The sequence below is a fragment of the Xenia sp. Carnegie-2017 genome, unplaced genomic scaffold, assembly GCF_021976095.1.
Source record: "Xenia sp. Carnegie-2017 unplaced genomic scaffold, XeniaSp_v1 HiC_scaffold_22, whole genome shotgun sequence".
Lineage (NCBI taxonomy): Eukaryota > Metazoa > Cnidaria > Anthozoa > Malacalcyonacea > Xeniidae > Xenia > Xenia sp. Carnegie-2017.
In genome coordinates, this window is record NW_025813485.1 from 5,638,253 (window position 1) to 5,652,913 (window position 14,661).

The 14,661-nt window shown below is 35.7% G+C and overlaps 3 protein-coding genes across 3 annotated transcripts; 2 read left to right on the forward strand and 1 right to left on the reverse strand.

Moving 5' to 3' along the window:
• The first annotated feature begins 144 nt into the window (after positions 1 to 144).
• Positions 145 to 3,405, forward strand: LOC124445087 (replication factor C subunit 3-like). Its single transcript, XM_046995794.1, has 9 exons — positions 145 to 436; positions 645 to 782; positions 859 to 926; positions 1,052 to 1,149; positions 1,527 to 1,708; positions 1,943 to 2,079; positions 2,276 to 2,374; positions 2,458 to 2,527; positions 3,121 to 3,405. Exons 1-9 carry the CDS (start codon positions 350 to 352, stop codon positions 3,310 to 3,312), a joined length of 1,071 nt encoding a protein of 356 aa, XP_046851750.1. The 5' UTR covers positions 145 to 349; the 3' UTR covers positions 3,313 to 3,405.
• On the reverse strand, positions 3,349 to 7,466 carry LOC124445086 (testin-like). The gene is given in 7 exon segments (XM_046995793.1): positions 3,349 to 3,897; positions 4,330 to 4,457; positions 4,460 to 4,544; positions 4,746 to 4,991; positions 5,430 to 5,664; positions 5,754 to 5,845; positions 7,221 to 7,466. Coding segments are annotated over 7 exon segments (1,200 nt in total). The 5' UTR covers positions 7,260 to 7,466; the 3' UTR covers positions 3,349 to 3,522.
• Positions 7,467 to 7,564: 98 nt separating this feature from the next.
• LOC124445085 (ubiquitin-protein ligase E3A-like) lies at positions 7,565 to 14,476 on the forward strand. The gene is given in 12 exon segments (XM_046995792.1): positions 7,565 to 7,844; positions 8,612 to 8,826; positions 9,321 to 9,890; positions 9,893 to 10,335; positions 11,356 to 11,500; positions 11,894 to 12,099; positions 12,356 to 12,520; positions 12,711 to 12,764; positions 12,840 to 12,941; positions 13,187 to 13,260; positions 13,359 to 13,502; positions 14,260 to 14,476. Coding segments are annotated over 12 exon segments (2,313 nt in total). The 5' UTR covers positions 7,565 to 7,770; the 3' UTR covers positions 14,381 to 14,476.
• Positions 14,477 to 14,661: the final 185 nt, after the last annotated feature.

Here is a 14,661-nt window from a genome sequence, read left to right on the forward strand (position 1 = left end):
TGGCGGCTGTGAATTAACCAAATAATCCAAAGAAGTCCATTATGATCCACGAGATATTTATGCGTTAATGTATTACTGAACTCCTCACTATCCCCGACATGCTCTTGTTTCTCCTATTTGTTCATCAATATGCCAATAAACCATATTTGCTTAGTTATTTGTAGACAAACAAAGCATATAAAATAATATACTACATAAAAAAGTCCAAGTAGCGAGATTCCAATTTTGGCGGGAAATATGTACGTCACTATTTAAACGAAGAGGGTCAGAAGAGGGCCAGATCTACACGACTGCTCGCTATACAAAATACCAATTGATACAATCTTCATTTAAATATTGTTGGTTCATTATGAGTTTATGGGTAGACAAATATCGTCCAAATTCTCTTGCTAAGTTGGATTACCATAAGAATCTTACTGCGCATTTGAAGAAGCTGGTATTATAACTTGTAAACAATTTGACATGCTGCTCGCACAGAAAAGCAACATTTTACTCCTTGCTTAACATGCTTTTTTTGTTATATCTTTTAAGGTTAAATAAAAAAATTACCACTGAAGTTTAGAGCACTAGTGAATCTTGCCCTACTATCTATTTAAAAGTTATTTTGATTGGTTAATAGTTCTGTTTTTAAAAATTATTTTAAGGCTAGCAGTAGAGATTTTCCACATCTCATGTTTTATGGACCTTCTGGATCTGGGAAAAAGACAAGGATAATGTGTGTGTTGCGTGAACTCTATGGTCCTGGTGCTATGAAACTTAAGATTCAACAGCAAACGTTTACTGTAAGTAATACAGAAGTGTTTTTGCATAGTATAGTTCAATTAAAGCGAATTAAGTCGTGAAATGCTTCATATCTAGACTCCATCCAACAAGAAAGTTGAAATATCCTCCATTGCTAGTAACTATCATATTGAAGTCAACCCAAGGTAATGTTAGAGATATTTACTAAGATTTTAACACAAAATTAATGAATGACAGTAACCATAGGCAATGATAAATAATACTTTACCATCATAACTCAAATCAATGCTGAAATTATCAAAAAAAACAGCGATGCAGGTATATATGATCGAGTGGTTATTCAAGATCTTATAAAAACAGTTGCACAGTCTCATCAGTTGGATTCTGGATCACAAAAGGATTTCAAAGGTATAACATTCATGTAAAGGAGATATTGTGGTTGGTAAAAAATCCTAGTCTACATACTACTAAAACAACATGGTTGTCACAAATACAGCCCCCATAAAATATTTCAGCTAAGTAACCATTTTTGAAAGCATTCATGTTTTGCATGTGGCACAATGAAGTACCCACATCATGAAGTACACCTTCAAAATGTAGTATATAATCAAAGTTTTATCATATCATGGGCTTATATAGAGGGGTTGGTGCAAGTGCTGAAAAGTGAACACCCTTGCTGAGCTCGGATAATTTAATAGCATGCAAATGAAAATGTCTTGGTTTTACAGAATTTCCCAACAATGCATCTTTTTCTGAACCAAATCCTGTTGTGCTCAATTTTCTAGTGGTTTTACTTACCGAAGTTGATAAACTAACTAAAGATGCCCAACATGCATTAAGAAGAACAATGGAAAAATACACAGCAACATGTCGCATCATTCTCTATTGCAATTCAACAAGTAAAGTCATTCCAGCAATTAGAAGTCGCTGTCTGGGTATTCGAGTCCCAGCTCCTACAAACGAGGAGGTAGGTTTGAATCTGTCATTCAGTCCAATTAAAAACAATTTATTAACATTTTTTGGGTAATAGTATCTCTTTAAGGAATAAATTTATTTAATATTACTCATTGGATGTGAATTAAAAGACACTTCCCATGCTATGGCCCGAGACCTAAGTAGCAATGGTTGATCTCCGGCAGGGCCCCGACCCTGGATCACAATCTTTTTCTGTACTTATCAAACAATGCATTGATTCGTTTAGATTTCGCAAATTTTGAACAACGTGTGCAGAAAAGAAGGATTGACTTTGCCTGAGGAACTAGCTCGACGTATTTCTGAAAAATCTGGAAGAAATCTTCGAAGGGCTCTGCTTATGTGCGAGGCTTGCCGAGTGCAACAGTGAGTTTCTCAGTTTTTGATTGTGGTGCAAGGCAGATTAATGCGCACTTGACAGGAGTTGTGTGAACCCCCTAGAAAATCCACCCTTGTTGTGGTGTTGAAAATATTCACTATTCACAAGACAAGGAGAAAATAAAACTGAACTGTAACACGATTTTTTGAAACGCCACATTTCTCACATAGTTATACGTATTAGGTATCCCTTCAGCGATGACCAACAGATCCAGGAAGCGGACTGGGAAGTTTATCTCAAGGCAACGGCTCAAGCAATAACCGAAATACAATCTCCACAACGGTAAAATTAGGAGATTAGTATACTTGGTAGTATCTACGTAGTCTCACATTGCAACTGATGAAAATTATCTTTCCAATAATTAGACTTTTTGAAGTCCGAGGAAGGCTCTACGAATTATTGGCTCATTGTATACCAGCGGACGTAATCATGAAGGTGCGCGTGATATTGAAATATTGTCGAATGGCATTAAGAGAATTTTATGCTTATTGAGGGTGCAACTGCCATATAGCTACATACAACAGTTATACCACATCTAAGGTACACTAAGGTACCCTAAGGTACACTAAAAGTCCGCGAAACTAAACTCTAATAAACTCTTCACGAATTAATGAAAATGAACTAGATGACAGAATCCTAAACAGGCACGGCGCTAAAGTGGGGGAGGTTGAACTCCCCCCCCCCCTAGATAAAGTTTTTGCAAACATTTATAAATTTTAGCCTAACTTGAGGAAAAGTAAGACGCAGTAAATTTAGTTAGACCCCCAGGTTCAATTTTGTTGCGCCGTCTCTGCTAAATAAATCATTAACATAATACGAAAATGACTCACTTTTACCTTCGAAAATAAGAGTCTATTTTAGAACTATGTTCAACCGAACATCGCAATAAGAAGCATTAACATATGAACCTTTTTAGGCTAACTTGAAAATATTTAGGTTCACTATGCACAGGGTTTTACTGTCTTGAAAAGTTTTGATCAAAAATCGAAGGACGTGGTAAAGTTGGGTTTTTTTTGCTCCACAAACAGGGTCTTGTACAAGAGCTCGTATCTAACTGCGATGGTTCATTGAAAGCGGAGGTGTCTCGAATCGCGGCGTTTTACGAACACCGTTTACAGCGTGGTAATAAGGTGATATACCACTTGGAAGCATTTGTTGCAAAGTTTATGAGCATTTACAAACGATTCTTAGATGAAGGAATGGCTGACATATTTTTTTAAAAGGCCCAATATTTGCTTGGTATTCTAAATGTTTTGTATGTTTGAAAGATGTAGTTTAATTGTATTAATTAAATAATTGTTTTGTCTCTTTTATTTACATGACAATATTTGAGGTTCAAATTAGTGTTTAATCAAGCTTACAACAAAAAGCAAAATATTTTGACCGCCGCACAAACTATATGACAACCATCTCAAAAGAAAAAAAAAAAGTTAAGTTAACGACTGCGACTGAATGTATTGTGATTGGTGGCCTTTGTAACATTTCGTCGAACAATAAGCGTTTTTACCCTTAGGAAGGAATTGTTTTCCGACGAGGGACACCAAACAGTTGCTACAGTGAAAACAGGTGTCAGTAGCGTGCCAGAAATGATCTTCGTAACTCAGCCTTTTATCATCTGCTGCTATAATGTTGCCACACGTGCCACATCTCTTTGCAAATAGAATGTTATAACAATCAAGACAGTATGGATGTGTTCGAACGACATATTGCTCTCCGCCTAGTTTCTTGTCACACTCGAAGCAACAAAAATGTTTGAGATGCCAGTTGTAGCCTTCTGCTTGCGTATACGATTTACTGAATATGAGCTAACAAGAAAAAAATTGGACATTCAGAGTGCGCAGCCTTGGAAGTGAGGTTGTTGCAGCGACTTTTAAAACCTTAGATGTTGAAAACAATGGTAACATGAGTGTAATATTACCTAATATGTATCGTATTTATCAAAATTAGAAAAAGGTCGCTCTCCAGTTAATATCGCTTCCAACAACCTCGATGGAGCTAACTTATGTCGGAAGCGAGATAAAGATTCAATTGCTCCTTACTAGCCTTAAAACGCGAACCGAAATGTTCAATTCCTGTAAGTAAACTTTCCGTATGTCCATGTACCATAAACCTTAGAAGACTCGCGAGAAATGAATAGATTGGACATCCTTGCCTTCGCATGTACATGCATTCCTATCAGGGTGGTTATATCACCAAGGCAGAATGAAGATAAGGTAAAAACATGATGAAGGTCTTACCTCATCACAAGCACGACATCTCGGTCGAAAGGAATCCGCGTAATGACGACCACAATACAACTCGTTGTCTTTAAAGAAGTATACAAGATCAACCAAGAGCTCGTCGCAAGTCTTACACACGAAACAATGGGGTGCCAACATATATCTGAACCAGCTCGGGCTGCAAACACTGCAATATCTCCAGGCACGAGAGCCTCTCCACATTTATGGCATTTCTGATGAATAAAAAGAACAAAAAAAACTCATCTCATATTGGATTTTTATCAGACAAGTTTCACATCAGTTATGTTAACAGTTAACAGAAAGAGGTAGCTCTGATTCTGAATGCCAAAATTACGAATGCATACGTAATTATGAAGGCATTAACCCTTAAACTGGTAGCAACACAGTGAATCTAACGTTGTCCTCATACTTACAAGTTTACTAACTTCCTTGGTATCAGCCAATTCTCCAACCTCTCCAATTCCTACAGCTTTTGAATTTCTTTCGTCTAGAAAGTCTCTCATGCGTTGTTTCTCCTCGTCCGTGAGTTCATCACAAAACCGTTCGTCATTGTCGTGAGCGGGAAGTTGCGTCATCATTTGCTTACGACGATAAAACTCACCGTCTGATTTCTTGATTGGCGCCTTGTCTGCAGGAAGGGAGGCGATGTATTTTTTCGCCTACGAGTAAATAGATTACACATCGGTTTTAATAGGAACATGAACAATCACTAGCAATTTAAAATTTTGAAAAAAGCTATGACAAAAACAAATTTACAATTCGTTTTTTTGTTCTTTTGTCACTAGCTAATACGGTATCTTGCCCAAACGCCACCCAAGCGGAAGGTCTAGCTAATTTATGTATTTGCCCAACACATAATCCAATATAACACTTCTACGTTTCATTTCGTGCTGTGTGGCATTCGGGAAAGATGGTCAAATCATACATGTTTTCTCAGTGTTGAATGTTCTCGAAGGAAGCTAATGGTCACTAAATGATTACGTACAGGCGTTAAATTTTGATTAAATTCTACCTAATGAATGTGACACAAATTGAGCTATGGGATTGGGATAAAAGAAATCGAGAAAAAATCCTCGCTCATATAAAAGAACGTATACCAATTCTTTTGAGATGCCAGATGGTACCCATAGAAAGCTTCCTTTCGGGCTAACGTCAGGTTCACTACTGGAGCTCGCCAATCGGAACTTCTTTATGTTATCTTGGACTATACCACATCCATTTGGACCAGTGACTAACTGATGAATTTCACGCAAGATCACCTGATGAGTCGAGTCTTCGTCGCTCTTTATATCGTGATCCGCAAAGCCACATTTACAGGTCTTACATATTTTCCTAAAAATCGTCTTGACTAAGTGACATCATGGTAATATAATAACTTTTGAAAGGAAAATTGCTTGAATACAACAAGCGACAATAATCACCTCCAGAAATGTAAATCAAGACCACCAATGCAAATTTCTGGTCCACATTTAAGGCAAGGAGATCCTGCATGTCTTTCATGAGCCACTACATACTGCAAAAAATCAGGAGCTGTCGATTGGAAGGTTTTTTGGAGATTGATGTCAAATCCACCAAAAGTATATGGTGGAAGCTTTCATTCATGCAATCACAGAGTGAGTTCCATTTATTTGTCACACAAACAGCATAAGGATTTCTGGGGTTAAGTTATCCAATCATTCACCACATACATAGGCCAACAAAATATCCTTATTTATTACAGAATTGTAACTAGCTGTCTTATTTAAGCAAGCTATGCACGCAAATATTTTAGGGCTTGCTCATTGACTAAACTATAACGCTCTAAAGAATGTTCTCAAACCTATGCAAAATGACAATACACTAAGCTTATTTTGATTAAGTAGAGTATAACGGGGAACAAATATTTTATATGGTACATGAAAAGAAAATGGCAACATTTTTGGAATAGTAATATTTATAAACCGTTAAAGGTGACAAGAATGATTCAATACAAAAATTATTTATAAAAATCTGCATATCATGTTTAGCAAGATAGATCAACAAGACAGCAATTTGGGATTTTTAACCTTGCAACATATTGGATATTCAATTACTGGCTAATCTAACTGTTTTTTTTTAAGAATCATGACAGAGTACCAAGATGTTGTAAGCAAATTTCAACACAGTGTGACAACTATAAAGTGGAACATAAATTCAAACAGCTAAAGCTTTCAATATGAATTGAAAAGAATTCAATCTGAATTGAAAAGAATGCACACTCAACAACTAAAGATGCTATGTGATAAACAGATGGATACATTTCTACATATTTCTGATGTTTTAGAGAAAGTAGTTTATCCACCAATACATTTTATTGTAAATTGTACTTGTAATGGTTAACTGCTCAGATTTCTGATTTTATTACATGCAGTTGTATCACTCACATTCATGAAATTTTAATGTTGCAATATCTGACTGTTTTAAAATTTCAGTCATAAAATTTGCACTATAAATATATTTTAAATCCCAAAGGAAAGTACGCGCTGAGTTGTCAAGGGAAACACAAGTAGGCTTAATTAACAGTGGAGTATTACACTTGAAAGACGAAAGTACAGTATCTCTTTAAGTTACTCCAACAATATTCATAAGCTGCTTTGGCGCTCAATCAAGAATCGTCAATAATTGTCATTTCAGCGAAGTGAAGCAAATTGGTTTTCAAAAAAAATACAAGTTAAAATCATCTTGCCAGTATATACAAGAGGCTAAGTTCTTATCTTAAAAATATTACTCACTTTTATTCGGCCTTGAAAAAAAAACAAACAACAAAGCCATTTACAAAAACAAAAGAGAAACGTTATCAGGAAAAACAACAACAGCTGCGAACGGTCAACAGATTCAAATAGCACTCGCAAGATGAGTTTATAAGATACCTTACGATCTTCGTGGGCGACGTCTTTTGTGCTAGTCATTCTAGTTAAACAATGAATGACATGAATGGCAATGATCCTTCACGGTCACTTAACGACAATTTTAAACCATAAAAGCGTGGTCCAGTAATTTAGTAAGGCAGCTACACCTTTCCTCGATATCACGAAAATGTGGCGTGTGAATGTCATCAATGTCATCGTTACTTTGTAAACAAAAAAGTCTTCTTCACTTCCGTTGACTATAAGTCAACATTTTATTCCCAAATAGTATTGGTTGGAGTATTTGGGAATAAAATGTTGACATGGCGTAGTAGAAAATCAAATATCACTGTCGCGAGGAAATTTTCACATTTTCACGTCGTGGGTAAGGGGGGAGTTGCGGTGGAGTCTATCTAAAGGTACATTATTCACTATAGTGATACCTATGTGCTCCCATGTGCCACTAGTCTCCTCATCGATCCATCGGTTTTCGACAGGAAGTCGTTAGGTAAATAAGGAATATGGGAAAATGTCCAATGGTAGGAACTTAAATGATACACAATTATAAAATACAATGGTTTCAAGACAAGAATCAGATGGCAAAATTGAAAATATTGCTGATCACTCAGACGACCCGTCCTATACAAGGTCAGTGTGGTCAATAATACATACTTTTCTTTCTACTTTAATTTGAGTGCGAAGTTTTCATATTATATCTTGAAGAGGGTGAGATTTTTTTATTGTTTGTTGTATAAAGGACATTGATAACATAAGAGCACAACCGTTATTTTTACTCTATTCTAATGATCTTCTGCGTATGATCAGTCATTTTCGTAATAAATAGGCACGATGAAACTTTTTATCATCTTGGCTGAGTTAACTTAAATATAAATTAGATACAGAATTAATTCCTCCTAAATATAGTATAAGCTGACTTCAAAGACATTTTTTGGCATTATCAATTGATTTTGCCCACCAAAAAATAATAGATGAAATTATTGAAATGTTCAGTTCATATGAGCTGAACTTCAGCAAAAGCCAGCCTTTTTTTACTCCGAGAATGCAAAGATTTTGTTTTCAAATATTGAATAGCAGAATTAACTTTCTCAAAAAATGAGTAATAATTTTGCTGAAAAAATTGCATTGTTGAAGTGAGATGTTGGGCTGGTTACACCACTATTTGAGAAATCTAACTATAAATATATTCAAGATTGTTGCCAACTTGCAGACTAGCTACACTGCTGATGGCACTACCCAGTTTAACCCCATTTTCCCTTAAACTTTTAATGAAATATCTTGGTGACATCCCTGAAGCTACAAAACATTTCTGTAGCTTTTTAAAATTAATTCATGTTTTGAATTAAGCACTGTTTAGTATTTCGACATCAAATTATATGAACATTGAATGATTTTAGAAAATTGGTCTTTAAAAACATCCTGTTGCGATATCATCATCAGGTAATGCATGGTTGTGGAAATGAGACGTGTCAAAATAAACATTGTGCTCAAAACCGCAGAGTTTCTGTTAGCAATGATGAAGCTGCTGCTATTGCCTTGAAGTTGTTTAAGCAACATGCTGATCTTTGTGTGCAAGAATCAACACTTTCTAGTACAAATATCAACCAAGGAGGTAAGGATTTGGCTGTTTTTTAAGTTGTCATTATGGTCAATTTTATGTTTGTGTCTACAAGTTTTTAATTTTGGCATTCGAGATATTCATGTAAAGTTCTTATTTTACTAAAGATTAGTGATAACCCTATGCCAAAGCCCCTTTACAATGGACCATTAAGAATGAAACATTTTTCCATGTAAAGTCCTTACAAGTTTAGGCTCATTTGCTACTCTTTTATAACAAGTGGATTTTTTTTTTGTGTCATAGACAGACATAGAGCAATCATTGAATTTTGTTGATGTTTTATGGTGTCATGCAAGACAAAAATATAAATATTGTGAAAATTTTGAATTTCATTGCTGGAGGGTTAGTGAATTTTGAATATAATCATGAAGTAATTCCATTTTGGAAAAAAGTCAATTTGATGGTCCCATGTATAAGCACTTATCTAGTTAGTCCTTTTTATGAAATAGATAATATATGCTATCATCATTCTATAATTTGCTTTCAAGACAATGAAGATATGTGTTTGAAAAGAGAAATTCTGGATGACATTATTACTACATGTCAGAATGGAAATGACAATAAAGCATTGATCAGTTTACTTGGCAATGTTTTGACCAAATCGTCTTCATTATGTGCTAGTTTTTCATCGAATGAAAATATGGTTGATTTGGAAGCCGTGCGAGAGATGTATGACAGGTTGTACACGCTCAATGATGATGTCGTTGAAAATACAATAGTGAACTGTCTTGAGACATTATCAACAGATCTTATCGTCCAGATTAAACGCAAATCCAACAAATTCGTAGATTATCGACTGTTCCTTATCATGTTTGAGAATCCATATATGAACCAACCGGAATACATGAACCACGCTCTACCAAGATTTTGTCAGGCTTTATCTTCTATTCCAATCGCTACCGCTGTTTTGTTAATCAAACATTGGTCTAAACAATCGAGGGAATTGTTAAAGACGAAAGTGGAAACTCTTCAACAGCTTATAACACTTCGCGTCATTATGGGCCCCTCGGCTGACTCGAGTTCAAAGTGTGTGAACGATGATGATGCTATTGTTACTGCTGCGAAGTGTTTAAAATTTTGTTTTATGCATCTCTCTATGGAGGTGAACACCAGACGTCATCTATGATAAATCATATTCCGATTTCTAGTCGGGGTGAAGATTATCGTGATCCTTTTGAAGAAACACTGAAAATCAATGCAGTGGACTGTCGGAAACCTCTGCTACCTCTGGACGAGTTTATTAATGAACCATTAAACGATGCTATAGTCGTCGATCGTGACTTCACATATTATAAAACCAGGGAAGGTTTCTCATTCAAGGAGTGTAACTTCATTTTGACGACATCCACGAAAAGCACGTGGATGTTTTATGACAATCGCGTGAACATGTTGCAGGAAAGACGTTGGACGCACTTTTATAGCTTGTTACGGGGGGAGCCTGCAGCGCCGTACCTTAAGTTGACCGTGCATAGAGATAACCTCATACAAGATGCTCTTGTCAATGTAAGTTTAGCTGGTTTCCTACTTGCCCAGTTGCCTTGTTTATACCCTAAGGTAATGCATCTTTTCCGTTTAACAGATTCAAATACAGTCGAACCTCTGCTAACAGACTGATTTGAAAGAAAATTAGTCGATTTATTAAACAAACCAGTTTGTAAATATCTTGTGTTATTTAACAATTGATATCTTAAAGTTGCAGCAAAATGATTCAAATTAAATTTTAAATCATTTAAATATAAATTTGAAAAAATCGCAGTGGGCATTGGCTCAAATCATGAAACCCCCCATGTACGTATCGCGTGTCTATTTTTTTGCTTGTAAATTGAACCTGAATAATCAATTTGTTGCATTGGTTACTGCAGCCCAAATTTGCATTAGTACGTTTGAATTGTAGTGTTTTCGCGTGACGCGTCAAGCGGCTTACCTCAGAGTTTTGATATTTAGAAGTAAATAGCCGTCAGTGAAAAGTATTTAGTATTCATGTTTATAAGTTGAAGGAAGATGTTTTTCGTGTTTGCACAGGCTTATGCAAACCGAGGAGACCTTTGGGAGAACTCGAGAGCAGATCAGTGCAAGCCCGAGACCGAAGGTTGCACCTGCTCGAGAGTTCTCACAAACCTCTCCAAGGTTTGCATAAGCCAGAGCAAACACGAAAAACATCTTTTATTTCTTTTATAAAATAACCATATTGAGAAAAAGACAAACATTTTAATTTTTCCTCTAAAATGTATTCATGATCGCTTTGCAAGTTTTCTTTGACTGATTGATTTTTTGATTGATTTGATTGGTTGAGCTCAGATGTGTTTTGCACAGGCAAATGCAAACACAGCTGTAGACCAATCAGCGCACGCGTTTCATTGTATTTTTTAATGAATAGTAATTAGATGACTGAGGTGGGGATTAGAGGTTTTAAACGTATACCGAAACCCATAATTAGGTAATGAGGACCCAAACCTTAAAAAATGTGAAAATTATTTCTCGTTTCTTAAAGTCAAACCTTTCTCAAATCCATCACTTTTTCAGCTCGAAATGATCTATCAAGAAAATCCTCTTGATCTGAAAAAACAATTATTTGTTGAGTTTGCTGGGGAACAAGGTCTCGACGAAGGAGGAGTGTCAAAAGAGTTCTTTCAGTTGGTTGTTGAACAAATTTTCAATCCAGATTATGGTAAGACGTATCTACAGCTTAATTTATGTGTCGGTTTAAAGTTATCCTATTGTATTCAAGGCACTGATTTTGTAGTCATCAGTTACAACTTTTATAATTCAAAGCAATGAGCTATTATGAACATAGAAAAAATTATTTGAAATAACAGTTATATGGATTTGACTGCGGTGTGTGCTTTGTATTATAATATCAATATCTTTTGAATACTAGATAAGTACGTAAAAGGAGCATGACAATAACCAAAGGACTTTAGTGATTATACTAAAAAGTACATTTGAAGAGAAAGTAAAGAAAACATCTCCATTGTCGAGTTATTTGATCCGTATTCATACACATTAAAGCGATTTACCGTCAAATAGATATTTAGTGATGAAAATCAATGGGATATTGCAGGGATGTTCACATACGATCCAGATACCCGACAATTCTGGTTCAATCAAACATCGTTCGAAAGTCATGCGCAGTTCATGTTGATCGGCCTAATATTGGGATTGGCCATTTATAACAATATCATTCTGGACGTACACTTTCCTATGGTTGTTTATCGGAAACTCTTTGCCAGACACGGAAGCCTGCTCGACCTTAAAGACTCTCATCCGGTTGGATAGAATAGTTTAAATTGATATATATATATATTTTATGATACATAAATCGATCCTGTGATAAGTTTTCTATCTTCATTGAACCGACTTTAAATTTAGTAACTTTCGCAGCTACAACTGAAATTCTAATTGATCTAAGTTTTTTGTTTGTTTCAATTTCATTAAAACAATGAACTTTTTCGGTAACTTCACCAATAAGAGGGCAAAGATGTGAATGGCAATTTAGGTCTTAAAATTTTCTTTAATTTATTAGGTAATTGCAAATAGCCTACAAAGTATCCTCGATTTCGATGGAGACGTGGAAAGCGCGTTCCTTTGTTCGTTTGAGATCAGTTATAGTGACGTGTTTGGCAACCATCTGAAGCACGAGCTGATAGAAAACGGCAAAGACGTCATGGTGACAAATGAAAACCGCGAGGTTTTAAAATTATTTCCACTATTGTTCGAATTCAAAGAAATCGTCCTTTGACATTCTGTTGACGGAAAAACGTTGGGTTGTAGAGAGATTCATTGATATCGACATTCTATGAAAGCTTGCAAAGTGCATCTAAGTAATAGTGGCATATTTAACTTGAGTGAAACGTGTTTTTTTTGTATATTTTCCCCAGAAATACGTTGAGCGTTATGTTGATTATATTCTCAATGAATCTATTGAGGAACAGGTAACTTCATCGTATGAGATTTTCGTCAAAAGGCAACTTCTCCGAAACAGAAACGATAACGATGCTTATTTTTAGTTTCAACCGTTCAAGCAAGGTTTTGATATGGTCACCAAAGACTCGCCTTTGAGGCGATTATTTCGACCTGAGGAATTGGAACTTCTTGTTTGCGGTAGTAAGGTTAGACTGTTTATATGCATTAAGTACTTTAGCCTCGAACGGTTGTTGAACTTTTACGCGACAAAGACTGTAGAATTTCTTGTGGACCGATGGACTTACGATGGCTTTAGGGAAGCTTTACCGTGTAGGGTTTATTTGTAGTCTTGTAACCAATTTACAAGTGGAGTTTTTGTTCATTCAAATTTGTGCTAACAATCAACGTATTTTTTTAAACTCACCTATTCGTCGTCGCTCACTTTCCACAGGATTTTGATTTCGAAGCTTTAGAAAGAACAACCGAATATGAAGGAGGTTATGAAGCAACATCACCCATCGTAAGGTAACCAAGCTGTAAATCTTCGATTCCTGAATCTACATGCGGCTACTTCACAATTATAAGACATATTTACTGTAGCTATTTTTCTAACTTCCATTTAGATGGTTCTGGGAGGTTGTTCATCAGTTCACGCTTGATCAAAAGAAGCAACTACTCATGTTCATTACCGGGAGTGATCGAGTTCCTATTGGTGGATTAGCTCAACTCAAACTTATAATTGCTAGACAGGGTCCTAATTCGAACAGGTGAGCGCAGTAGGTTATAGAACAGGTTATAAATTATGCGTCCTGTGTGCAAACTTGATTCCCAATGGTTTCATTGACGTCAAAGCGCCATGTTGGTAGGTTACTTTAAACTTTAAACATAGATTTCTTCGAAGATGATCAACAAAGCATGAAATCAAAATGAATCCTTTTCACCATTCGGATTTTCCACCTTATGGCGGACAGTGAAAACACTTTCATTCAATTCACGTTTTGGCTTTTTTATATGACTATATTGAATATTGAATGCGAGCAAATTTGCACTGACGAGTCATTCCCCAGAGATCAACATGACAATGAAGGAAGCAGCCATGTCAGTGAACTTCATTGAAATTCTTTCGATTGGTACTCCAACATGGCGACCATGACGTCAAGTGATAACACTCTTTATATATTGTTAATCAAATGAAGTTTAACAATATTGCCTCCTGCTGAAAGTGGATTGCAAATTGCAAAATTACGAGGCATTCGAACATATAGAATATTTTTTCAAAATTTATTGGCTGGAGGGCGAGTGAAATGCTCGATAGATAGGGACTGTTATTAAACCAAAGAGTAATTTGGAACTTAAGAACTTTTATTAGTTTAGCACTTAAAAACTTCTTTGTATGAGATCACAGAACTTATGTCACTTCATACTAGATTGACCAAATATTATTAACACACTGCATTCACGTCGGAAATCGTCATACTGTTGGAAATTTTTAAAGAAATAAGAATCTCTCTGTTTTTTTCTTAGCCTGCCAACTGCTCACACGTGTTTCAATGTATTACTGTTGCCAGAGTACTCCATGAAAAGTCAGTTGGAAGAACGTCTTGTCAAAGCAATAACGTATAGCAAAGGTTTCGGTCTCATATAAACCTAAATGTGCAGTCTTGTACCTGCGTTATTGTATTTTGATAATTTTTTGACAAATAAATATCCTGTCCTCACTGTTTAAGTGTATTAATATGAATTTAGTATCTGGTACTATCATTACCTAAAGAAAAATAATTGCCTTTCTATGAGACCAGATTTCCTTTTGTTAATAGTATAGTTCTATCAAGAAAGCACAAAGGCTAACGTATATTGACATTTAAAGTCAAATTACCAAATTGAAACACTTTTAAACTCGAAAGCTAAAAATTCAATATAATACGC